At 44.9% G+C, this 25,951-nt stretch overlaps 1 protein-coding gene across 1 annotated transcript in view; it reads right to left on the reverse strand.

Annotated features, from left to right (window-relative positions):
* immp2l (inner mitochondrial membrane peptidase subunit 2) overlaps positions 1–25,951 on the reverse strand; it is a 151,175-nt gene that overhangs the window by 11,292 nt on the left and 113,932 nt on the right. The window contains exons 4-5 of the mRNA XM_080761818.1: positions 13,219–13,284; positions 3,573–3,675 (exon numbers count right to left, since the gene is read on the reverse strand). Of these exons, the coding sequence (XP_080617944.1) occupies positions 3,573–3,675; positions 13,219–13,284 (169 nt within the window). The remainder of the gene's footprint in view (positions 1–3,572; positions 3,676–13,218; positions 13,285–25,951) is intronic.

Here is a 25,951-nt window from a genome sequence, read left to right on the forward strand (position 1 = left end):
TTTCTCCCCATACACAATTACTATTTTTCTGCCAGCTACGAACATGTTCTTACCTAAAGCCATACACCTGACACCATACATGAAGCACCAGGATTTTTGCACACGGCCCCCATTTACCTCCAGTCAAAATAGGATTGTCAAAGCTCCATAACTCTGAATCTAAATTCGCTGTCCATGGTATTCCTGAATCCTGATGCATCCAAGGTTTGGAAGTCATTCGTGATTTTCTACCTCATCGCGCCCGACATGTTAGCGTTTCTGCAGGCGAAAGATAAACAGTGTGAGCTAGTTCTAAAAATAGCCAATCGTTACAATGAAGGTCTCCATGCTGATACCGCGGAAATTAATCTGCCCCAAACCAAAATCTGCGAGTTCCGAAAGGCAGCGCTAGAAGTGCATTAATAACGTTAAAGCACCCCCTTGAGTGTTATATTGCAATTATACAACAGTTACCCTTTAGTTTAAACCAAGATATTTGCTCAAATTCTCTAATATTTTTATCCCACGATTTTGTAACCTATTTTTAACCCATGTGTCAATTATCTAATGTGATCCTGGGCTAACACCCTCTGCCAACCTAGTCCCGGGAGAGCAACAGACTTGAACTCATGCTTCCTTCATGCCTGAGTTTCCCTGGTTGGACGTAGCGTGTGGCCAGGCTGGGCCGGGGGGAGGCAGTTTAGAGACCAGGATTACTGCATGTTTTTTGTGAGGGTACCTACCCTCAGGGACACGGGGAGAACATGCACACTCCACACAGAAAGGCCCTTTCGCCAACCCCGCCTCGGGTATGGGCACTGATGACAGGGAGGAGGAAACACGCCGCCAGCACCCACAGCGTCCCGAGCGGGAATCGAACCCAGGACCTTCTAGCTGTGAGGCGACAGCACTACCAACTGTGCCACTGCGCCCCCAGCAATTTATTTTAATGACAGATGTAGCCACTATACAACCACAAATGTTGCAGTCTGCTGCTTTCTGGGAGAACAGAGCAGCTGATTTCTGTGTTTTGATTAGGTGTTCCATCATGCTCGTTTGAAGCACGGCTAGAGTCAACCAAATAGCCATCTTTGCTGTGCCAGAAATAAAATTCATCACTATGACAGAGAGAGAGAGAAGAGAGAGAGAGAGAGAGAGAGAGAGAGAGAGAGAGAGAGAGAGAGAGAGAGAGAGAGAGAGAGAGAAAAAGAACAAAACAGAGGACAGGGAGAGATGAAGAGCTACATAGAAGTTATGATGACTAGGGGTCTTTGATTGGTTCAGCTGCTGGTGAAGGGAGGGAGCATCATTCATACATCTAGACGTACTAAAGGAACATGATTTGTTTGGCGAAGTACTGGAGTAGGTTCAGAAGTACTGGCATTGGCACGCTTTAAAGGGATATTTCACTTAAAAACCATTTGTGTGTTTGTGTGTATGAGCACAGACTGTGTGATTGTTATCGTCTACTCAGGCCTTTTGAACATCCCAGACAGTTTTTAAGTTGCTCGATTCAGTATTTAGATATTTGATATTGATATATGATATAGCAACATATACTGCAGGTTTATCAGAAAACTCTTAGGATTTAGAACAGATAAGCTGATATTGCTTGTACATTTTGAATGTATTGCTTGTGTAATGAATGTTTTAACACAAACCTTCTCTTCTGGGGTCCCTGGTCAAATATATATCAATGTGGGGGTTCTTGACATGAAAAGGGCATTTTGTTGAATCAGCCTCAAATAGGGCCCTCTCTGTCTCTTCCTATACTAGGTCCTTGGTGATTCCATGCAGACTTCCTGTGTTTTCAACATCTCATATAAAAAAAGTCACTTTTTTCCTACTTGAGGAACAAATGAAGATCCTGATGTGCACTGATGAAAATGTGTTCTCATTTTGTTTCTGTACTATGTGAGTCAGTATGACTGATTGTTCCCTCTGGTCTTCAGGGCTTAAAGCCAAGATTTTAAATGCATATTCTTGGTGGAGAAAGTGCTGCAGTCCATGATGAATATACATCTGCCTCTGGTGACTTTTCTTTTTACTTTACTGCCAAAATGATAACAGGAAAGACCCAGTGTCAATAGTCATGGGAAAAATATTGATGTTAACGAGGCGTCCACTCTGAAAAGACACACAAAGGAACCACATTAAACAATAGCTACAGAAACCAGAGATAGGGAACTCATACGCTCCTAACATTTAAAGACCTAACCATTCCAAGAAAGAAACCAAGCAAGCAAGGAAAGAAAGAAAGAAAGAAAGAAAGAAAGAAAGAAAGAAAGAAAGAAAGAAAGAAAGACGCAAACTCACACTCGACCATCTGGAACTTCAATCACAGAATACATACATACGCACTGAGGATGGATTTGATAACGCCAGTGAAATGGTACGTGTGTGTGTGTGTGTGTGTGTGTGTGTGTGTGTGTGTGTGTGTATGTGTGTGTGTGTGTGTGTGTGTGTGTGTGTGTGTATGTGTGTGTGTGTGTGTGTGTGTGTAAAGCCAGTTAAAGGCCAGCATGGGCCTGTGCTCTGAGACGATTGGACACAGATAATTATCTGGCCTCGGCTGCCATCACCCATGACAGCAACCGTGAAACACAACTGCGCACGCACGCATGCGTGCGCGTGCACACACTCACACACGTACACACGCACACACACACACACACACACACCCCCGCCGGGGCGCTTGGATGCAACGCAGAATGCAGCAATGCTAATTGCTGTACCAGCAAATTTCAAACACACAGTGAGTACTTTATATTTGAAATCTGAATGTTTATGTACATGTACACGATTGCTCTGTAAATGTAGCGATCGCATAAAACTGGCTTCAGTTGCGTCATGACTGTCATGATAATCATGACAGTCATGTTTCAGGGCTACAGCTGACGGCTCCCGTGTTGTTTCGACTTGGTACAGACATGCAAAGGTATCGCATTTGGGTTTAATACAATGCATTATGGACAGATGTCTAGTCTATGCATTGTCGAAATGCTCCCTTTCGTGCATGCAACAACTGTGGTAGGCTACATTATTGCACTTAGCTCCCCTCTTTTTTTAATGTTACCAAACTTTTTAACCCGTTCCACCATACTTCCACGGCAAACAATGACGAACCACACAACCATCCATCTATTATATAGCGAGCGGCCCATGACGTCAGCCGCTGTGGCTATACCCGATAACAGGCTCGACAAGCCAAACGCTTATTGATACTCGGGTCTCGATAAATGCCGGGTTTGTAATGGATTTTCGGGCTCCATCCCTAGTTGCAACTGTATTAATTGATTGCCTGAGTCCCGTGGTGGGAGTTCTGCTCTGGTTTTGGTCAAATATTAGTGGAACTTTCGTTCAATTTTGACCCCTCCATCACACGGAACTATGTTTTTTGTGTCCATATCACCTAAAAAAGTGTTTCATGTGATAGAGGGGTCAACCTCAAAGTTGAACGAAAGTTGCGCTAATATAAAAATTACGTTAGTTTTGTGAATTAATTCACTTTTGTTAATTCACACGTGTGTGTGTGTGTGTGTGTGTGTGTGTGTGTGTGTGTGTGTGTGTGTGTGTGTGTGTGTGTGTGGTACCGGTCCAAAGCTGTTGCTGTCCAGGCTGTGTCCATGGTGATCCCCCTCAATCCAGAAGTGACCGTCAGGCACTCTCACATATCGGTTCTTATAGCTGAGAGTCCTGGTGAGAGAAGACCGAGAAAAGCCAAACTTCACTTTTCAGAACTCCATGAAGGACTCTTAGGACTGTGTCATCAATTATCTCTACTCAAAACATGAAAGAGGGAGACTTTTATTTACACAGGGTAGGTCTGATTCACTTCACACTCACACAGACACACCCATAATTCATTCATTCATTCAAGTTTTATTTATTCTCGAAATTACACTGAGTAAGTAAACTCATTTTCAGTGTCGTCGAGTAATACAATATCATATAAAAAACATCACAATATAAAATAAGACAAATTTCAAAACGATCTAAAAACAGTTACATACTGTATTTGGGGGAGCTGTATGCTCACCAAGGTTTTAAAACGACTCAGGGGTACCAATGTGGTCAATTTTAATGTAGTTTGCAGGTCATTCCATGTATTAGGGCCACAGAAGCTAAAAGCAGAACCCAAGTTCAGAGTTAACTTTTGGTACCTTGAATTTCCAACATACATGTTGGATTCATTTGTGACTCAGGCTGGAAAAAGGGACTCAACTCGGCCAGAATAAAAAGGCAGAAAATGGGATTCTGGGTGTGAGAAACATAAAAAAAAACAAAAAAAACAAGTGAACTGGCTTGTTGAAATGCATGGGGCTAAACTGTACATTATATCCTATATTCAAATTGCTTAGAGGGGAAAATATAGGACTAGATTTTGAGGCCTGAAACTCTACTACTTGCCTTTGCCTTAAACAGTGCATGACCTAGACCTTGCCTGGACCCTCCCAGGCAGAGAGAGAAGTTTAGAGTCATATTGCATTCTACAGCTTCTCATCCACTGTGTGGCCTTTAATTGCTTCCTACATATTTTATGTACACGCAGCCGTGTGCGTGTATTGTGTGTGTGTGTGTGTGTGTGTGTGTGTGTGTGTGTGTGTGCGCGCGGGCGCACACACACAGGCATGTGTGTGTAGTGTGTGTGTGTGTGTGTGTGTGTGTGTGTGTGTGTGTGTGTGTGTAGCACCACCATGCAGTCTGAGAGTGTTAGTGTTGTGGTGACCTAGATAGAGACTGTGGCATTTAGACAGCGTTGATCCAGCCATTTGTACAAAGTGTCACCTATGGTGAACCTGTCTAACACTGACTGTTAATGTGCACTTATTGGAGCTGCCTGGGATGTACTGTATATGCATGTGCACAGAGAGATAGACTGAAGAGAGAGGAAGAGGGGTGTGTGCGCACGTGCGTGTGTGTGTAGTGTACTTGTATTGCTATACTTTTGAGGACGCCACAAGTAAAGTAGTAATAGTATGTACACTTTGAGAAACACGTTGTGAGGACCAGTTTCCAAGCTCACAATGCGTTACCATGTGAAGCACTGTCCAATAGATCTGCTAGCTGTGGCACACGACATCTTTGAACGATAAACCAAAAAAGATTCTTCTAAATCCTGACAGTTTTCTGAGTCACCTATGTCAGTGGTACTCAACCTTTTTCATGCGGACGCTAAAATTATATGTAATTGGCCACCGACCTATCTGAAAGTATGTTGTTCCAGGGACCCCCCAGAAGCAAAGATTCAAGTTAAAACGTTCGCTCTGAAAGAATACATTCAAAGATTTTTGAGCTGGTTGTTTGTTTATGTGTGTATCTTAGTATAGAACTTTCACCCTCCTGAAAATGAAGTAAAATCAATATGTCCTTTATCTCTTAAACCCTGCACAGTATTTACCCCCTCTAATGAAGCAATTCATCGCTGTCGTCGGGCAGACATGTGTATCTCCACCAACTTTTTACGATGAATGCCTATATTGCATCGTACAAAGGGTGTCAAACTAAAGTAGTATTTTTGCTATATTTGAATTCCTTTGTGAAGTTATACTGACAGTGGTTAATGTGTCTGTGAGTCTTATTAATATTTAACCAATAGGCCTATTTAACCAATTTAACCAACCAATTCAACCTCCAAAATGTCCCCTCCATTGGCTCCTTCATGGTTGCTGCCCGCACAAAAGTGCAAAACTCTAATGCTGGCCTGCCTCCTACAAAGCAACCAAAAGTATGGCACCCCCATATCTTCAAATTCTGATCCAACCCTACAATCCCCCGTTGCTTACATCAGCCAACACAGGAAAGCTGGCTGAAGATTAACTAAAACAGCTGGGACAACACTCCACACGTCCCAGACTCTTCTCCCTTCTGGCTCCAAAACTATGGAATGAACTTCCAGTTGCAATCACAACTGCTTCCAATCCTTCGCCGTAGTCTGAAAACTCATCTCTTCAGACTCCATCTTGGCCCGTGGCACTTGCCCTAGCCTCGACGACCTTGCAGGCAGGCGTATGCAAAGGCTAAACTTATGTAATACTGTAATACTGTAGCATTTTATGTAGACATAGCACTATATAGTGTGTACAGATGACTTCACTGTACAGATATTCTACTGATCCTGAAAAAGTCACGGTTTTGGACATGCAAACAGCGGCGAGACAATTGCTTTTCATGTATTCTGTAAAGCTTCCTTCTGCTGGTGAAAGTTGCACAGGGCTTCACCTTGTGGGCTGCTGTTGTTGTTGTTCTCTCTCTCTCTTTTTTCAAGTCAATAAATTCATCTCTCGCGGCCCGAATCAATATTTATGCATTCAAGGTCTCTCAGCCAGCCTCTCTCTGGTGACCATGCAGGGCTGCTGGAAGGATCACACCGCACAAAAATTCTCATTTTAAAAGTCACTGTGGCCATACGTCATGACGTTCGGTGGATGAATCATTAATCTGGGGTTCAAACGGCCCCTCCCCGGCCTTCTATAGTCCAGATAAATGATGATGTATACACGCCTCCCGTCTTCCTGGGAGAAGACGGAGAGTTGTCTGGAGCTGAAATGTTGGCTGGAGCAGTGTTGATTTCGTCGACCAAGGGCAGATTCACACTGAGTCCGATTGATTCAAACTGTTCCCTGGATACGGTCCCCTGGTCCTCGCTGGTAATGATTCACATTGGCCTTGATTCTTCCGCACCCGAGTACACTTCATTCAACTGTATTAAAATGCTTTCACATTGAATCCATCTATATCCGAGTACAATTCAATCGGACCCGAGACTATGCGGTCCCGGGTATGGTTGGGTGATCCGCTCCCGGGAACGGTACGCAGCATTCACACTAACCACACCCTCTGCCAAGTGGTCCCGAATGGTACGCAGCATTCACACTAACCACACCCTCTGCCAAGTGGTCCCGAATGGTACGCAGCATTCACACTGCCACACCCTCTGCCAAGTGGTCCCGAATGGTACGCAGCATTCACACTAACCACACCCTCTGCCAAGTGGTCCCGAATGGTACGCAGCATTCACACTAACGGTTACCACACCATCTGACAAGTGGTCCCGAACGGTACGCAGCATTCACACTAACCACACCCTCTGCCAAGTGGTCCCGAATGGTACGCAGCATTCACACTAACCACACCCTCTGCCAAGTGGTCCCGAATGGTACGCAGCATTCACACTAACCACACCCTCTGCCAAGTGGTCCCGAATGGTACGCAGCATTCACACTAACCACACCCTCTGCCAAGTGGTCCCGAATGGTACGCAGCATTCACACTGCCACACCATCTGCCAAGTGGTCCCGAATGGTACGCAGCATTCACACTAACCACACCCTCTGCCAAGTGGTCCCGAATGGTACGCAGCATTCACACTAACCACACCCTCTGCCAAGTGGTCCCGAATGGTACGCAGCATTCACACTGCCACACCCTCTGCCAAGTGGTCCCGAATGGTACGCAGCATTCACACTAACCACACCATCTGCCAAGTGGTCCCGAATGCGCACCCGGGACCATAGTGTGAATCCCCCCTAAAACTATGACGGAAAATGTTTGTTGACTACCTTGTTTACTCAGCGATGATGACTAAAAGTAAGCCTAAAATATGTAGACATTTTCGTCTACAAATACAAACTAGACTAAAATGTTAGGGAGGGACTATAGTGGAGAAGAGATATACATTAAAACTAAAAGACAAGTCATTTTATGTTTGGTTGCGCTCTGAAAATAGCAGATCGACAAGTTCACAACGCGTCGCAGTTATAATAATTAAAATTTGAATAAAGAATAAATAAATGTAAATGTATGTAGGGCCTACAATATTTGCCTCCGAGATGTAGTGTAGTAGAAGTAAAAGTATTGGAAATTGGAAATACTAAAGCAAAGTATAATACCTAAATAAAAAGTACAAGTAGTAAGTATAACTACCTAAATAAAAATTGTACTTAAGTACAGTACTTAAGTACTTAGTTACTTTCCACCACTGTACTGCACATACCCACAGCAATCACCTGCCAGTGACTGGGAGGTGTGCCAGTACATCTGGCACACCTCCTCTCATTGGATAACACCGCGGAAACTACTTTAACTCATTCCCCTGACCACCATTTCAGCGCTGATCCAATCCCCCTAGACGCACACGCACACACACACACACACACACACACACACACACACACACACACACACACACACACACACACACACACACACACACACACACACACACACACACACACACACACACACACAGTACAAGCAGTACAGTACAGTTAACACTTCCCCTCGGTCGTCCTGTGGTCAGGAGGGTTAGATTGCGGCGGTGGGAGAGATTAATGTCCCACAGAGTATCTCTGTTTGGAGATGAATCTCCCAAATGGCCTCTATTTTCTGCTGCATGCTGCAGGAGTGGGGGGCGCGTGGGTGGGGGTGTGTGGGGTTAATTGGCTCTTTCCTGGGCACACAGGGCACACTGTCCTACAGTCCGGTGCTTCTCAACGTGGGGTCCGCGGACCACCAGGGGGTGGTAAAAAAAAAGAAAAGATAGTAGTAACAGTAACACTGCAGTAACAGCATGCAGTGTGCTCTCTAAGGGCTCAGTGTGGCAGAGCAGCTGTTTAAATCCATCTGTCCTTCAGTCAAGAGCAGAGGAGAATATAGGCTGTTCTCTTCTCCATACTCAGTGCCCTGCCATTACCATTGTCATGCATATATTGACGCTGTCAGGCTTAAAGCTTTTGCCTCCATAATTTATCTGGTTACGTTTATTTATTTTTGTACATTAATGCTGCTACGTCGTACAACAGTAGTGAAAATAAATATTAAAACTTTGTATATCAGTATGTATATTGTATATGTATATTGAACGGTTTCTATTTCCAACAGAATATAAAGGGCGTGCGAGCTGCCCAGTGGGCGAGCTAGGCGGGTGATCAGTGAGCAGTGCACTCATTGACGTTGTGGAAAGGTCAGGCACACCACACGACCTCTGTCACCCGTCTCTCTCAATCTTTATCACCTCACCGTTTCATGCTCACGCTCTCTCTCTCGCCCCATATCTCTGGTTCTTTTCCCTCTCCATCACTCACCAGTCTGTTGTCCAATAAACCACAAAACGCCTTTTCACTCAAAAGTCCAATTATGTCACATGCCATCATTCATACTGTGGGGCCTCTGCCTGAGATGCAGTATTGATGTCTTTGATGATAAACGACGTCATATTTCTTTTTTTGGTCATCGTTATTTGTGTTTTGGTTTGGTTGTTTTTGAAGCACAGAGGGAGCCTTCACAAAAAATGCAAGAAGTCGACAATCAGTCCAAGACTCTCCTAGTAGGAGTAATGAGTTGTATGAAATACAGATTAATTGTCAGCTTTCAGTGAAAGTTGCAGACAATAAAGTTGTATCGTATCAGATGTGTCGGCCGATATTTGCCTTGTTCACAGCAAATTGGCTGACATTCTCAGATGGCAGTAGCCAACGTTTATCTGTTGCTGTGATGCATCAAATTTGCGCTGGCTATGTTGGTTATATCTGCCTCCTGCTGTACCAAGCTGCAGCTTCTGAACAAGACGAACAAGAAGAAATTATTATTCTTTTTACTAACATTTGATCCCACGATTTCCCTCTGCTAACCTGGGGAGAGCCCCAAACTCAGCTCATGCTTCCTTCATTGCATGAGGAGTGAACAGGCCGCTTCTTATCACTTGACAGGGGGGAGTTTTCCCGGTAGGACGTAGAGGGTAGGAACTAGGAAGGAACACGTTATTCCAACTACTTCCTTTCGCCTCCATCAGGCGTCTCAGCTGACCAGGGGGAGTCAGTATAGAGACCAGGACACCGCGGTGCGTTTCCAGCAAGCAGATGTTGGATCAAAGTGAAGGATAGCGTGAGAGGGGTGTTCAGGCGGGAGTCTTTTGGCATGGCCGTACCAGTGCATCTGTCGCTGTGCTGCCAGTTGGGACGCGGTGGGCTGTTGGGTACATTCTGTCGCTGTGCTGCCAGTTGGGACGCGGTGGGCTGTTGGGTACATTCTGTCGCTGTGCTGCCAGTTGGGACGCGGTGGGCTGTTGGGTACATTCTGTCGCTGTGCTGCCAGTTGGGACGCGGTGGGCTGTTGGGTACATTCTGTCGCTGTGCTGCCAGTTGGGACGCGGTGGGCTGTTGGGTACATTCTGTCGCTGTGCTGCCAGTTGGGACGCGGTGGGCTGTTGGGTACATTCTGTCGCTGTGCTGCCAGTTGGGACGCGGTGGGCTGTTGGGTACATTCCCGCAGCGTGATGTTGGAGACCCTATCTTGCCATTTTATCCCCTCTATTGTGCGCATCGATTCTGGCAGCTGCAGGGTCTTGTTGGGAGGCCAGGTTTCTGCTCCGTAGAGAAGGATGGAGAGGACTGAGGTGTTGTACTATATCCTTAATTTGGTCTCTCTTGATATGGAGTGGTGTCTCCACAGTGGCTTCCAGAGTGTTTTCATGGCACTGGCTGCCAGGGCACGTCTCCGGCTTATTTCTGTTGTTGTGCCATTGTTTGTGATGATGGATCCAAGGTAGATGAAGGAAGTCACAAACTCAACTTCCTCTCCACTGATCTGCAACGGAGGGGGGGCAACGCCTCCGATGAGCATTAATTTTGTTTTGGGCCAGCTGACCCTTTAGACCGAGATTGTTGGCTTCTTCTTGGTAAATTAAATAATTTACCATTAAATAAAATTCTGCACATCAGTGTGTATACCGTCTAGTAAGATAGCTTTATATAACTCAACCTTTTCAGACCGCGACCCCCCAAGATAATCCTAATTGAACTGGGGACCCCCCAAGATAATCCTAATTGAACAGGGGACCCCCCACCCAGATAAACAATTGGAATTGTAGGAGTTGAGGCATTACATTTAGTTTGCCTCCGTTCCACAGATAAATATTGTGAAAAGTTCACAGCTTGTAATGTAGATCATCTGTTATCTGACAATTTGGCCAATGTTTGTATAGTAGAGTTGATTACTTAGATGCAGTATTGTTTTTTTGTTTGTTTTTGTTTTACTCTTTCTAGGTATTGGCTAATACAAATCCTTAAATTGTCACCTTACTGTCATCTGGGGAGCCCCCCAAAAATCATGTGCCCACTGCACAGGTTGAGAAGCACTGATTGCGAGTGCAGGTCGCAAATTACTATGAAAACCTGGAAAACCTGCAAAACCTGTCAGTCAATGCTCAATATATGGCCATCAGTCTGTCACGCCTCGTGACACGCTCCACATATGGCCTTCTCTATATAAAATGGTAAATGGTGCATTTAAATAGCGCCTTTATCCAAGGCGCTTTATAAAGATTGTGCATTACATTCACACACACATTCATACACTGATGGCGGAAACCATGCAAGGCACCAACCAGCACATCAGGAGCAATTAGAGGTTCAGTGTCTTTCTCAAGGACACTTTGACAGTGACTCTGGGGGAGCCCGGGTTCGAACTAGCAACCTTGCGGTTACCATCCAGCCACTCTAACCCTGGCCTGAGCCACCGCTGCATGAAGATGAAGATCACGACACTGACCTCATAAAACCCTGGATAGTCATACATGGAGAAGACTGTATCATCACCTAAGACCTGCATATATGGAGCCGGCCAGCAACTCTACATCTGACCTACAATGTCAAACCCTTAGATCTGACCTGTTCCCACATTCCATATGTTGATCCTTCCCCTCACCCGTCCTTCCTCTTTGATGTCTCCCTTTTGAAGGATACCTGTCCATTTAAACTCTAGACGGGCCTTCCCCAAAGTCATTAGCGCAGCCGTAGTCTCTCAAGACAGACTGTTGCCTCAACAGGGGAGGCGCTGTTTTCCCGAATATTTGACGATGGGATTCTCAGATTGGCGCAGCCGTGCCCGGCAGCCGGCGAAAACTAGAGTTCTCAACAGACCCGAAAATTAAGGCCCGGCCCTACCTGGGCCCTAACTAGGCTGGCCCGAGGCCCCGCCTGGCCTTACTAATTAGCACATATTTTACGCCCTACCTGGCCCAAAAAACTTTAAAAAAGTGTGAAGTGAGGGCCGCTTTACCAACCCTTATCATCTTACATCATCGATATCATAACATAAATTCATATGCCGATTTGCTCAGTGACAAAAAAAATATTAAACTCTGTTCATTGTTAATGGCATTTAATGTTTGCGTTAGTGACAAAACAAACATTAAACTCTGTCCATTGTCAATGGAGTTTTTAATGTTTGTCTATAAAGACAGACAAACATTTATAGGAGGGGCTAGCACCCCTCAAAAAAGCCCAAAGTCCATGTATGGGCATTCCCAGACCTGTTGTTTCAGCGCGACCTCGCAAGATCACTTCTCGCCCTCGGCGTCTTACTGGTATCATATAATTGACAGTGAAACGTTCTAATCGTATAACACCATTCCATTCGGCCCTGTTTTGGGATCTTCTGGGGAATTCATTCACGCTCCAAACAAAGTCCTTTGTTAAACCAAGAATGAATGACCATCTGCTGTTTCTGTGTAGGTTAGATTGAATAATATGCTGCTTTTGTTTTCGAGCTGCTGCCCACAAAACTTTTCCTATCCTTCCTATTATGTCCTCCTGGCCAAAACCAGGGCCATTGTGTTCAGTGATTGGATCGCTCACGCCTGTCATATACCAGGCTGGCCATGGACATCCACCATCCACCATGCACCTATAGAGAGGATATTGTTCTGATCCACCACGGTGCCATGATGCACCTATAGAGAGGATATTGTTCTGATCCACCACGGTGCCATGATGCACCTATAGAGAGGATATTGTTCTGATCCACCACGGTGCCATGATGCACCTATAGAGAGGATATTGTTCTGATCCACCAGTTCAACCAGTGGTCCTTGAGGGCGTTCCAGGTGGTCCCCAGCTAAATCATGGAGAGTTGGTAACCAAATGGACCCTTATTAGAGATCTTTAACTCTTGAGAGCGTAAAATGAAACCAAATGGACCCGTACGGGTTACATTTTACGCTCTCAAGAGTTACATCATTGTTAAACATCTGCATTACTTCATTTACATACCAGTAAGAATCTGGTCTACACAATTAGAGAATGTAGTAAAATTGTTATTTTGATAAACGTTTGCCAAAAGCATGGAACTATAGACAAAATCGTATATCCAACGACAAAATAATATATAATGAGAGACAGACAGACAGACGGACGGACGGACGGACAGACAGACAGACAGAGTAGCCTACATACGTACTTGATAAAGTCTCCCTCCAGAGCGATGACTCTCTTGATGATCTTCTGCTGAGGGTTCTTGGGGGACCTGAGGGAGCACCAGAAAGAAACACTGAGGGTTATCGGGGGACCTGAGGGAGACACCAGAAAGAAACACCATATTATCGTCTCTGTCGGGTGGAAATAACCTCATTATGTCCAAAACGGTTTTCAAAAAACTGGATTCAAATTCAAAAGTAGCAGCCGCGTTTCGAGCTCGCCATTCTGCTGTACTATTGATGCTTGTGTGTGACCAATTAAGGAGGGCTTTGATGCATATTTGCCCCGATCAGTCTGGGCCACATGCACAATGCACAGGCTTGCAATTAGGAGGATTGCAAAAGACAAATGCGAAAAAAGTTGGCTAAATACTGTTCCGTCTCAGCTATTATTATTATTGTGTGTGTGTGTGTGTGTGTGTGTGTGTGTGTGTGTGTGTGTGTGTGTGTGTGTGTGTGTGTGTGTGTGTGTGTGTGTGTGTGTGAACAATAGGATAATTCCATGCTGCTTTAACGAGTTTGGCACGACCTAGTCATTATTTGGTTGCTGCCCGAGTCTGACCCCATACTCTGAAACGTTCTTCTGACCCCATACTCTGAAACGTTCTTCTGACCCCATACTCTGAAACGTTCTGACCCCATACTCTGAAACGTTCTTCTGACCCCATACTCTGAAACGTTCTGACCCCATACTCTGATAGGTTCTGGCCACATACTCTGAAACATTCCGACGCCGTTCTGACCCCTGTCGTGGGAAATATGAAGACTCAAATGTCTTAATAGGCTATAGTATATGGTTCCATGCTAATCTGTCTGGTCGTGTCTGTGAGCAACGACACCTTGGCCTGAAAGCCTGTCTCAATCAAATCAAGTTGTATGTAAAAGGCTATGTCACACCTATTGTTAGCCAGGAGACCCTGCTGGGCCTGAATAGGTATCACTAGGTAGTTCCTGTCTCAGGAGGAGGGGCAATAGCCAAGACAGCGTTTGTATTGGGGTATAAGAAAGGACCTAGAGGGGAGCTCGGGGGACTGGTGGGAGGAAGACGACGAGAGAGAGATGGAACTGAGAGATGTTGTTTGCTTGTTGCTGTTCTTCTGAATAAACTTCTAAGATATACATTCACCCGGATGGACATTATATTGATTTCCATAACAATTTGGCACCCCAGATGGGACTGGATTACTCTGCTGAAGCGGATAACTCCATTCAAGTGAACCTCAGGACTAACAAATCTTTCTGACGATTTTTGGAGGAACAGTTTGAGAAGATGGAAGACAAATCAAGCAAAAGGGAAACTAACCATACTACGGCGACGCAACCACAAGGACTGAAATAAAGACATGAAGGTGAAGTAGATGTTTTTGCAACCATACCTAGGAGGACAATAGGAGGAAAGTTGAGTTATAAGCGAAATGGACAGTTTGAAGAGAAACAAAGGACAAGGAAACAGATTGAAGCCACAGTACTTTCTCTACAGGATAAGTTGAGTAAACCACACAATTGCAAGAACCGTTATTTGTGATGGCTCCAGACTGGAAGACGGAGATGTACACACTGCCAATCCTTGTGCACATGATAAAGTTATGAGCTGGAGGGAAATAGAGCTGGAAGAGTTTTCCTTGAAGTGAGTTTGTACTCATTCTGTGGGGACAGTATGCAAATTAGTGCATGTCTGTGACTGAGTGAGAGGAGACACAGCATGAGTGTGTCACAGTGTGACTGTGTGAAAGTCTAGTGTCTAGATTATTTACTATTTAGTATGATGGACGCAGGGATAATCCCAGTGGACATTGTCCAAGAGAAATATTCAGTTTCATGCAAGGATATTTTGAAGATTTCAAAGAAATTTAACGAGCGTTGGCCGGACATTGACAGACCATGGCCTCTGGAGGGTACTTTTGATGCAGAAGTCATTAACATTATAAGGGTTCTTGTGCATGGATACAGAGCAGATCAGAAAACGAATGAGCGGAAACGCAAACGCAAGACTGAATTATCAGTATTAGATATGTTCTGTAAGGAAGGCCCCAATGTCAGTGATCCAGTAGCCGAATGGTTACAGTCGATGGCTGAGGTGGAAGTTCATGACAGCGGAGACATGAGGACATCAGAGCAACGGCCAGACAACAGCGACACTCGACGCTCTGTTAAGAGGGAGCTGGAACAGGTACGTTGCCTGAAAAATGATTTGACCGGTCAATTAAGGACACAAAGACAATCTATGCGTGCTATAGAAACACAATTGAGTGAAATTCTGATGAAGGAGGCACATCTGATCCTCGACTTGGGTGACCTGCAGGACGAGGCAGAGGCTGCGCACAGCCACAGAGACAGTTTACATGGAGGTGACAGACGAACAGCAAGCCCCGATCGGGCAGTGAGCACCCATTCCGACACCTACAGGGGCCCTGCAGACTGGCAGGCGAGCTCTCCACGACACTCCAGGGGGGAGATCAAACGACAAGCAGACAGTGCCAGTCCGGTACTGCTAGCAGCCCAGCCAGCAGCCCAGCCACCGGCAGTGCAACTCGATCAAGTGACGGCACTGTATGAAGCAGCTTTGCAGTTAGCAACTTTGCAGTTAGCAACAGCAGCGGTCTTCCCCATCACAGATGGCAACGCAAATCAGGGAACAGTCGACGTTGGTCCCCTTATCCATGACAACCCTCAGGTGGAGCCTTCGCACCAAACCAACCACAAGATTGTGACACGCAGCCAAGCTGGGCCACATCAGACATTTCCATTATTGTCGTATCCTGCAAATCCTGCTGAAGCTGCAGAGGAAATCTGTGATGCTTACTCTGAAACAGTCCAGGTCCGACACAACTGGACCCCAGAAGAATTAAGTGGAATTGTGGAGGATCTTCCATGTCCGACCGAAAATGTGGAACGCTGGTGTACATCCGTGTTGGATTTAATATCGATGTATCAGCCATCCGCAACAGAGTTGGAAACAGTGTTTCGCAAAGTTTTCAAACTGAAATGGCTACACCTGAAAGGTGATTGGAAATTGGAAATTGTCACAGGACAGTTACAGAATGCACATGACCTCTTCTCGAGAATAAGGGAGGCCTACCCAGTCCGTACAGATTGGAAAAAAATCCATTCCATTAAGCAGGAACATAATGAAAGCTGTGACATCTACAGAACGAGGATGGAGCAATGTTTCAACAGGTATGCTGGCCTGACCCATGGTACTGCAGCATACAACCACCTATTAAAATTTGTTTTGGTACATGGATTGTCGCCATCAATTCATGACAGAGTCATGACATCATGCATAGGCTGGGAGAGTATGGAGTTGGACCCTGTCTGGTCACATGCGGAACATGCAGAAAGGTGTGCGATCACACAGGAAGACACGCGGAAGAAGGAGCTGGAAACAGCACAACTGATGTACTATGAGGGGCATGCAATGACAACACCACAGACGCCAGTCTACAAGGAGCTGGTTCCACAAAAGCAGGTTCCAGCACGACAGATGCATTTCCAGCAACAACAACAGTGCAGGAATCACGAAAGGCAAGATGGATGGCGTTTTCATCAAAGGCAGAAGCAAGACCGAGAGAGAAGGCGATGGAAACTTTGCTACAACTGTGGTAGCGGGGATCATATCCGTCACAACTGCCCACACAAGCAGTCAGGAAATAAACCCAAGGGAGGTAAATGCCAACAGCTTTGTTGTTTTCCATTCTAATACAACAACAATACCAGACCAGTACATTTGAACCTGTCTAGCGCCCTCACTTCTAGCAAGTGAGATGACATTTTGACAAAAGGATGTGTGTGCCACGGATTCAAGCCTTTATTAAGCATTGTCAAAATCTTTCTTGTGAAGCTAAAGCATTCAAAATATGTTTTGTAGGCATATAGTTTATCGAGCGTTCCTTAAAAATGAAAAAAATGTAATGTTAGTGTTAATAGTACAAAGGCAGTCAAATGGATCCTTTTTGGTTTATATATACATATATATTTTAATTGTTTTGTCTTTATGACTTATTGCAGGGATCTTCTGTGTTTTAAACGGTGCATGCAACTTGACAAGAGCCTTTCAAAACAAGCTCACCATAATTAAGCTGATTAATGTTATTGATCATTAAGACATTTGAGACTAGCGTGGAAGTATTCCACAAGTGTTTTGTTTTAAGTAACTCATTTCCAAGTGACAACGCAGTATTGAATTTGATAGATCCATATATTTGTTTCACAGCACTAGCATAATATGTTGGATTAATGTTAATCTGTATTTTCAGGCTATAATTAATTATGTCACATTACAATTAGGAGGAAATAGCTTACAAAGTAAAAATGTAAAAATAAATGATGTCACAAATAGTTTTATGTTTAAATATAGGTAAGTCAAGTTTCCAAAAGAAACAAAAGTAGATAATGGCACCTTGGGGGGGTCTCACCTGTGGCTATATGTCTAATCAAATTCAACCGGCAGCCGTGGTCTTTTGACCAGGCTGTATTTCAAAGGACTGGGCCTGTAGTGTAGGTGTAGGGTAAGCTATAGAGATTCAAATCAGACCATTGTCACTCCACCAACCCATGTGACACCAGTCCCAGTTTTCAAATGTAGGTACTAGTTAATAGTAAGCAATGTAAAAATACTAAGATCTTATCCTGCTGGATCAGTGTTTTTCAAATTTACCAGTGAGCAATTTAAAATCTCAATACATGATCTGCTATTTTTGCTATGTTGGAAATATACTCTCACTCACAGACACTTGTGTATGTAAGTGAGAGTGGGGGGAACAGAGAATAAAATTTGAGAATAAAATTACATTGAAATTGTAAGGTAGATAATAAATAATTTGTGTGTCACATGAGTGGATTTTCTGGACCATGTTGAATGAACAAACTGCAGATGTTCATTTGTCATGTCCAGAACCCTTTCTTGTGCACATACATAGGCTTTTGACTTTTTGAAGGGAATTGATTCTATTTAGCATTTTGAATATTTAATAGAGTAGCCTATTGTATTTTAAGTTTTGAGTGAGCATTTGCATGTATTCTATTACGTGGTGTTGATTTGATCCTTTTTGGTTGACATATATTATATTAACTTATGGGTTGATTTATGTCAAAGGATCCATGTTTTGTGAATATACAGTATATGACTATTGTCTATTTAGAAATGAGAACATAAGAGTTAACTTGGAGTGACAGTCGCAGTAAAGGACAGTGTCAATGCATAGACATGGGAAATGGCTGCTTTTAAAAATTATAACCTATAGAGGTGTATGGAATTATGGACTTTTGCAGCCTGGCTTGGTTAAAATATTAGACATCTAATAGAGGTGTATGGAATTGTGGACTTTCAAGCCGTTTATCAGTGTCTGTTATCTTTGTGATTAGGTATATATGGAATATACCAATACAAAAATAAACCTGCGGGATGCCTGTCCATATATGTTACATGTTCTACTTGCATGGTCAGACGCTAATGTTGTATGTATTCACATAGGTGATCAAATGTAAATTTAAGGTACATTTAATAGAGTAATTATGTTTTTCAGGTGAATCGTTCCATAACTGTATTGTGAGAATAAGAATGAATTCATTAATGTTTTATCTTTGTGCTTCTTATCATAGTCCAAATTGTTGGACTGTTGTATTATTATTATGACCTGCATTGATTTCGGGGTTTTCGACAGTCAAATATGTGGCCAGTATTTGATATGTTCCCTTTTAGAAAATGAATGTTAATTTTATGTTTTATTTTGTCCATATTCAATTATGTATTCTCGTGAACTTAATTTTGAATTATGATTTTAGGCATGTATTTGTTTGTATGTAATCTTAATGCCTGTATGTAACTCGTTTTATTTCATATTTCTGTAATGTCGACAAAATTGTCAAAATATATTTCTATATCGACAAGATTGTCGAAATGGGGGAATGTCGTGGGAAATATGAAGACTCAAATGTCTTAATAGGCTATAGTATATGGTTCCATGCTAATCTGTCTGGTCGTGTCTGTGAGCAACGACACCTTGGCCTGAAAGCCTGTCTCAATCAAATCAAGTTGTATGTAAAAGGCTATGTCACACCTATTGTTAGCCAGGAGACCCTGCTGGGCCTGAATAGGTATCACTAGGTAGTTCCTGTCTCAGGAGGAGGGGCAATAGCCAAGACAGCGTTTGTATTGGGGTATAAGAAAGGACCTAGAGGGGAGCTCGGGGGACTGGTGGGAGGAAGACGACGAGAGAGAGATGGAACTGAGAGATGTTGTTTGCTTGTTGCTGTTCTTCTGAATAAACTTCTAAGATATACATTCACCCGGATGGACATTATATTGATTTCCATAACACCCCATACTCTGAAACACCACGCGGAAGTCTCTGCAGAGCCGCAGCGCGAAGCGCAAATCGATGGAGCCACTGACAACAGCGGCTAATGTTATGAGCCAACTGTCTTTGGCTCATTAGGCCCACTGGCAGAGCCTGCATGACCAGAGCCTTTTGTGGTGGTTCTGGAGAACCGTGGGTCCGACCGTCGACTCAATACCGGGCACTGCACTCCCTGCAGGAGGGGAACGCGTGTGTTGAATTTGAAGTCGGTGGGGCAAACGGTTCTCGAGTTACGTGCATTACAACCATACACACACACACACACACACACACACACACACACACACACACACACACACACACACACACACACAGTTTTCAAATATTTCCAGTGGAGTAAAAGTACAATATTTGCCTCTGAGATGTAGTGGAGTAGAAGTAAAAGTGTTAAATATGGAAATTGGAAGTACAAAACTTCAGTAATTGTACTTTCCACCACTGCCACTATACTGCAGAATAAAAAGCACTGGGGAAAAAAACCAGAGACGCTTATAAGAACACTCACACATCCATTATATCGGCCTTTACCTACAGCGCACGCACACACACACACACACACACACACACACACACACACACACACACACACACACACACACACACACACACACACACACACACACACCTCATGCATATTATGTATACATAATGTGCTTTCTCATTCTCCTGTCCCTCCTCCTCTTCTGTCTACCTATATGGAACACAGGGGGATCGTGGCTGATTGACAGCCCGCTCAGCCAATCAGAACCGCCGGCAGGCTCCGAGAAACCAAGCCCTCGAGCTGAACAGTGATTGGGCTGTCTCTGGGGAGGCTTGCGCTCGTGTGTGCGTGCGCGCGTGTTTTTGTGTGTGTGTGTGTGTGTGTGTCTAAAATGTAGTAGAATTTGAGAAATAGACAGAATGTGAGGAAAATGTTCCCGCTCCTCCCAACACAGTTTTATGGTTCAAAATGCATTTAGAATAGGCTTGAATTTAGGAAAAGATTCAGGTTGTGTTTAGGATTAGACATTTAGAGGTCAGGTTTAGGATTAGACATTTAGAGATCAGGTTTAAGGGTTAGGATTAGACATTCAGAGGTCAGGTTTAGGATTAGACATTTAGAGGTCAGGTTTAGGATTAGACATTTAGAGATCAGGTTTAAGGGTTAGGATTAGACATTCAGAGGTCAGGTTTAGGATTAGACATTTAGAGATCAGGTTTAAGGGTTAGGATTAGACATTCAGAGGTCAGGTTTAGGATTAGACATTTAGAGGTCAGGTTTAGGATTAGACATTTAGAGATCAGGTTTAAGGGTTAGGATTAGACATTCAGAGGTCAGGTTTAAAGCGTTATTCATAGTCTGGATTTTCGGTGGTGAAGTGACCACCGAACTACAACATGACGTCACAAGCCGCGGTGAAGAGCAAACCACCGCCCCAGCCCATCCCTCTGTTTTTACTCACCACCGCTCAACGTTATTTCAGCAGCGGTGGTCACCTCACCACCGGAGCAGCGGTGGTCACCTCACCACCGGAGCAGCGGTGGTCACCTCACCACCGGAGCAGCGGTGGTCACCTCACCACCGGAGCAGCGGTGGTCACCTCACCACCGGAGCAGTGGTCACCTCACCACCGGAGCAGTGGTCACCTCACCACCGGAGCAGCGGTGGTCACCTCACCACCGGAGCAGCGGTGGTCACCTCACCACCGGAGCAGCGGTGGTCACCTCACCACCGGAGCAGCGGTGGTCACCTCACCACCGGAGCGGTGGTCACCTCATCACCGGAGCGGTGGTCACCTCACCACCGGAGCGGTGGTCACCTCATCACCGGAGCGGTGGTCACCTCACCACCGAAAATCCAGACTATGAATGAGCCTTATGGGTTAGGATTAGACATTCAGAGGAAGGAATTATGTGTTTTTAACATTCGTTGAACCCTAAAGCCGACTGTACACCTTGTGAGCTTATAGATCTATTTTCGGTGCCAACACAAGCACCACACACACACACACACCATGTAAATAAAAGATAAATCAGGCATTTCTCCAATTCCAATATATATAGTGACAGGGACATTTGTCTATAGGAATACGCACGCACACACACACACACACACACACACACACACACACACACACACACACACACACAACCCTCTCTCCCTCTGTCTTCAGTCTATCTCGCTGTCACACACATCGAAGGAGGATTAATAATCAGAGAGCTACTCATTTCTCTCTCTCTCTCTCTCTCTCTCTCGCCCGCCCTCTGTCTCTTTACTCACACACTCTTCCCTCCCTCACTCACTCAGCAGCACTGAGCGTGCTGCATGCAGCGAAAGGACGAGAGAGGAAGAAAACAGCAGGGGAGGGAGGCGAGCGAGTGGAGGTAAACGCTTTCTTGGAAATAGACTGGAGGGAGAGAGGGAAAATAAACCCACCCCACATCCTTTGGCGCTGTAAGGTGCTCCACAGAGAGTACAGTAACAGTAACAGTAACAGTATAGTACAGTACAGTGCACAGAGCCGTGAGGGGAGCAGGCTGCAGGCAGCGAGCGTTCACGCTGCAGCCATGCCAGGAATATGTGCCTCATCCTCCTCCTCCGCCGCCTGCCGCACCAGCACCGCTCCTCTCCTCTCCGGATGAGAGGCTGAGCATCAGCCCTGTACCGCTGGGTGAGTGTTTCTATCTCTGGGATGGATGACTCATGTACTGTATGGCTGTACTGTATGGCTGTGCGTGTGCATGTGCGTGTGTGTGTGTGGGGGTGTGTGGGTGTGTGCGCGCAGTATATTATCTATATTCTGTGTGTGTGTGTGTGTGTGTGTGTGTGTGTGTGCGCGAGCGAGCGTGCGTGCGTGTGTCTGTGTGCGTGCGTATGTATGTGTGTGTGTGTGTGTGTGTGTGTCACTGCGGTAGTCTTTGAGGCGTGCGTGCATGCGTGCGTGCATGCGTGCGTGGACTTTGCAGAAGGCTCAGCCTGCGGTTATGGAATGACAAAAAAGGAGAGACAGACAGAGAGAAAGACACACACGAAGACAGAGAGAGACACAGAGAGAGAGACACAGAGAGTCAGTGAGAGAGAAAGAGAGACAGAGAGATACAGAGAGAGAGCAGTGAGAGAGAAAGAGAGACAGAGAGATACAGAGAGAGAGATATAGAGATAGAGATAGATACAGAGAGAAAGATAGAGAGAGATACAGAGAGAGAAACATACAGAGATAGAGAGAGAGAGAGAGATAGAGAGAGAGATACAGAGAGAGAGAGAGAGAGAGAGAGAGAGAGAGAGAGAGAGAGAGAGAGGGATACAGAGAGAGAGAGAGAGAGAGATACAGAGAGAGAGGGATACAGAGAGAGAGAGAGGGATACAGAGAGAGAGATAGAGAGAGAGAGAGACAGAGAAGAATTTTGTCGCAGGTTTTGCTGAATGTATGTGGAAGGTGCAGCTATGTCTTCTGTGTTGTCTCCCATTGTTTTGTGCGTGCGTGTGTGTGTGCGTGAGTGCGTGCGTGCGTGACGTGCATTCCATTGTGCAAGTGTGAAGGCAGTGGGGGGTCTTTCAGTGGCACTCTACAGGTATACATGAGAACGCAAAAAAAAGAAAAAGCTAGAGACGAGGCAGAATTTGAAGAAAAAAAAAGGCCTCGGGCATGCATGGAGGGAGGGAGGGGGGGGGGTAAGAAATGCCACCCAGCTTTGACCGGAGAAGCATCAAATGAAATGTGAGCGGACAGAAAACATATATAATAATGATAATATAAAATAAACAGAACCGTGTGTGTGTGTGTGTGTGTGTGTTGTCTGGGAGTATCAGACTTGCCATGCAGGATATTGTTCTCCTCTCTCTAGAAAAAGGCTCGGGCGGCTTTCCAAAATGTCAGATCTACAAGCACAAAGCGCGCCTCGTCCTCAGCGTGTTTTGACATTTCTTCTAAGGACCCCCATGAGAGAAGGTTTTTATTGCTCTAGCAGTGATTCTCAACCCGTTTTAATGGCATTTATATCTCTGAAACCGCAATTTATATTGTAAAATCAATGTTAATTTAACTTTGAGAATGTACACTCTCAGAGTTACAGACCCATAAGGGTCCATTTGGTTCCTAACTGTCATTTAGCTGGGGACCCCCTGAAACTCCCTTAAGGACCCCACTTTGGGAACCACTGATCTAGAACATTTCTGAAAGGCTGCGCGCAACGCGCCGCCGCACCACCACCACACCGAGCCATAAAATCAGGCCTAACTGGAGAAGACGATCCCACCACTGCGTGCCTAATTTACCAGAAACACACACTCCCCCAAGCCCCCCTCGCTCTCTGTTACAGCCTCTCTCCCCCCCCCCCCCCCCCCCATTTAGGGGCTTGTTCATAATTAAACGGCATTCACACACACCGAGGCGTCTTCACGACGTGCGCTATACTGCTGTTAGACCGCCGATACTGTAAATCGGCACACTTAGTAACAACGGAGAGCTTAAACAGGGTCAAATAAAGAGGTGGAGGGAGGGGGGTATTTCCGGCGTGCCTCGCTCGCACGGAAAACGAAACCGAGGCTAATCGCGTTTAAACCATTTCACATTTTCCTCGTTGTCAAAACGTGGCAGCAGCATCATGCTTCATGAGCTCGCAGCTGTGTGTGCCATGGTGGTGGACTTTCAGAAGGAGGCAGCAGTTTTCTTTATTCCTCCAGGGGTCCATAAGTAATATGCGTGGCGGTATCCAATTTTCAGCATACATTTTTGCCAAATTAAGGCCTATGCTCTTAAGAGGACGCGGTGGTTTTCTGCAGTATACATTCGCAGACAGCAGTGCTGTCCCTCATGGCTTAATTGACACTTTGGCACGCAGCTTGCCATGCAGGAACCCCTTTTGGTGTTTTAAGCATGTTATACTTTAGCTTTCATAAAATAGCAGATCTACAAGCTCGTAGCGTGGCTATTTTGTTTTAAATCATGAAAATGTGGTGCAAATCTTTTAATATTCTTTCAGAGCGAACGCTTTTTTTTTTTATATAATTTTTTTATCCCATGGTTTTGTAACCCATTTGGGGTTGGAATAACATATTTTCAGATGGGGGTCAGCGGCCAATTACATATATTTTTGGGGGTCCTTGACATGAAAAGAGACAACTGACATAGAAAGAGACATTCAGAAGACTGTTAGGATTTAGAAGACATTTGTAGAATCTGATCTCAGGTCTAAATGGGTTAAAACAAGATAATAGGATTATTCTTTTTGTTATATGCAATGATGAGACTGTTCAATCCTCAATTCTCAAGGTACGCGTCGGGAGAGAGCACAAACTTAGCCGCGACCGGAACACAACAAATCTAACACATGCAAATCTAACACGTGCTGAAATAACTGTTCTCAACGGTGGGTTCCGTGACCCAGCAGCGGTCCCAAATGGGCCGCTGTCCATTACGTAACTCGCTTCCATTACGCTCTCAGAAATAATGTCAATGTCCTCATAACCTGACGAGGGAATGGAGGAATTATGAGGCCTAACACACTTAATGGATTGCATAAGCTATTTATGAAAGCATCGGTCTTCAGTGATAGCATAATGCAATGGGTTGAGCTGCATGCACTCCAACCTGGACACACTATGTTGATTGAGGCTCCCTCTCCTACAGTGTGACAAATCAACAGGAGTGTGCCATGTTGTTTACGTGTGCATGCGTGTCAGGCTGTCAGGGACAGTACGTGTTGCCATGTCTGCTTATTATAGCCTAAGCGACTATCTGCTTGTTTCCGCTTGCAAATATTGGTAGTTGCGGGTTGTTTGGGAGGCTGCTTATTTGAGCTTGTTTCCTAATTAAACCAGCATGGTTCTTGAACATTTTCACGCCAAGGACCCCCGGATTAATATGCATTGGACCATCTGAAAACATGTTGTGCTAAGGACCCACGATACAAGATTTGTATTCAAAAATGATTAGATTTGTCTTTCTTTTTCTGGGTGGGAAATAGCAGATCTACAAGCTCGTGTCGCATCACAGAAGTTGTCTATATGAAAGGCGTTGTTAGAACGGCTATTCTCAAATAGCCGAAGCCTATAAAAGTCACTTATTTTGGGCTTGTATTCATAGACCATGGTTTGCTTATACAGTATTTCTCCTGCAAACTCTGACAACACTGGTCAGGGCGGATGTGTTCGCCAGGGGATCTAACTGGCAGTTTAGCATCCATCGCTAATTAATTGCTGGCCGCCTGCTTGTTTTGCAGGCATGGTTGAGCAGATGTAAGGCAATAAGTGTGCCTCTCCACATTTCATCATGCATGTGAACCGCCCACACCGCGCAGCAGGGGCCCCTGCTAATTAATGTAGCCATACAGCTAATGCTAATGACAGACACTCACATACACACACACATACATATAT

The sequence above is a fragment of the Protomyctophum bolini genome (genome assembly GCF_963924005.1).
Source record: "Protomyctophum bolini genome assembly, chromosome: 4".
Lineage (NCBI taxonomy): Eukaryota > Metazoa > Chordata > Actinopteri > Myctophiformes > Myctophidae > Protomyctophum > Protomyctophum bolini.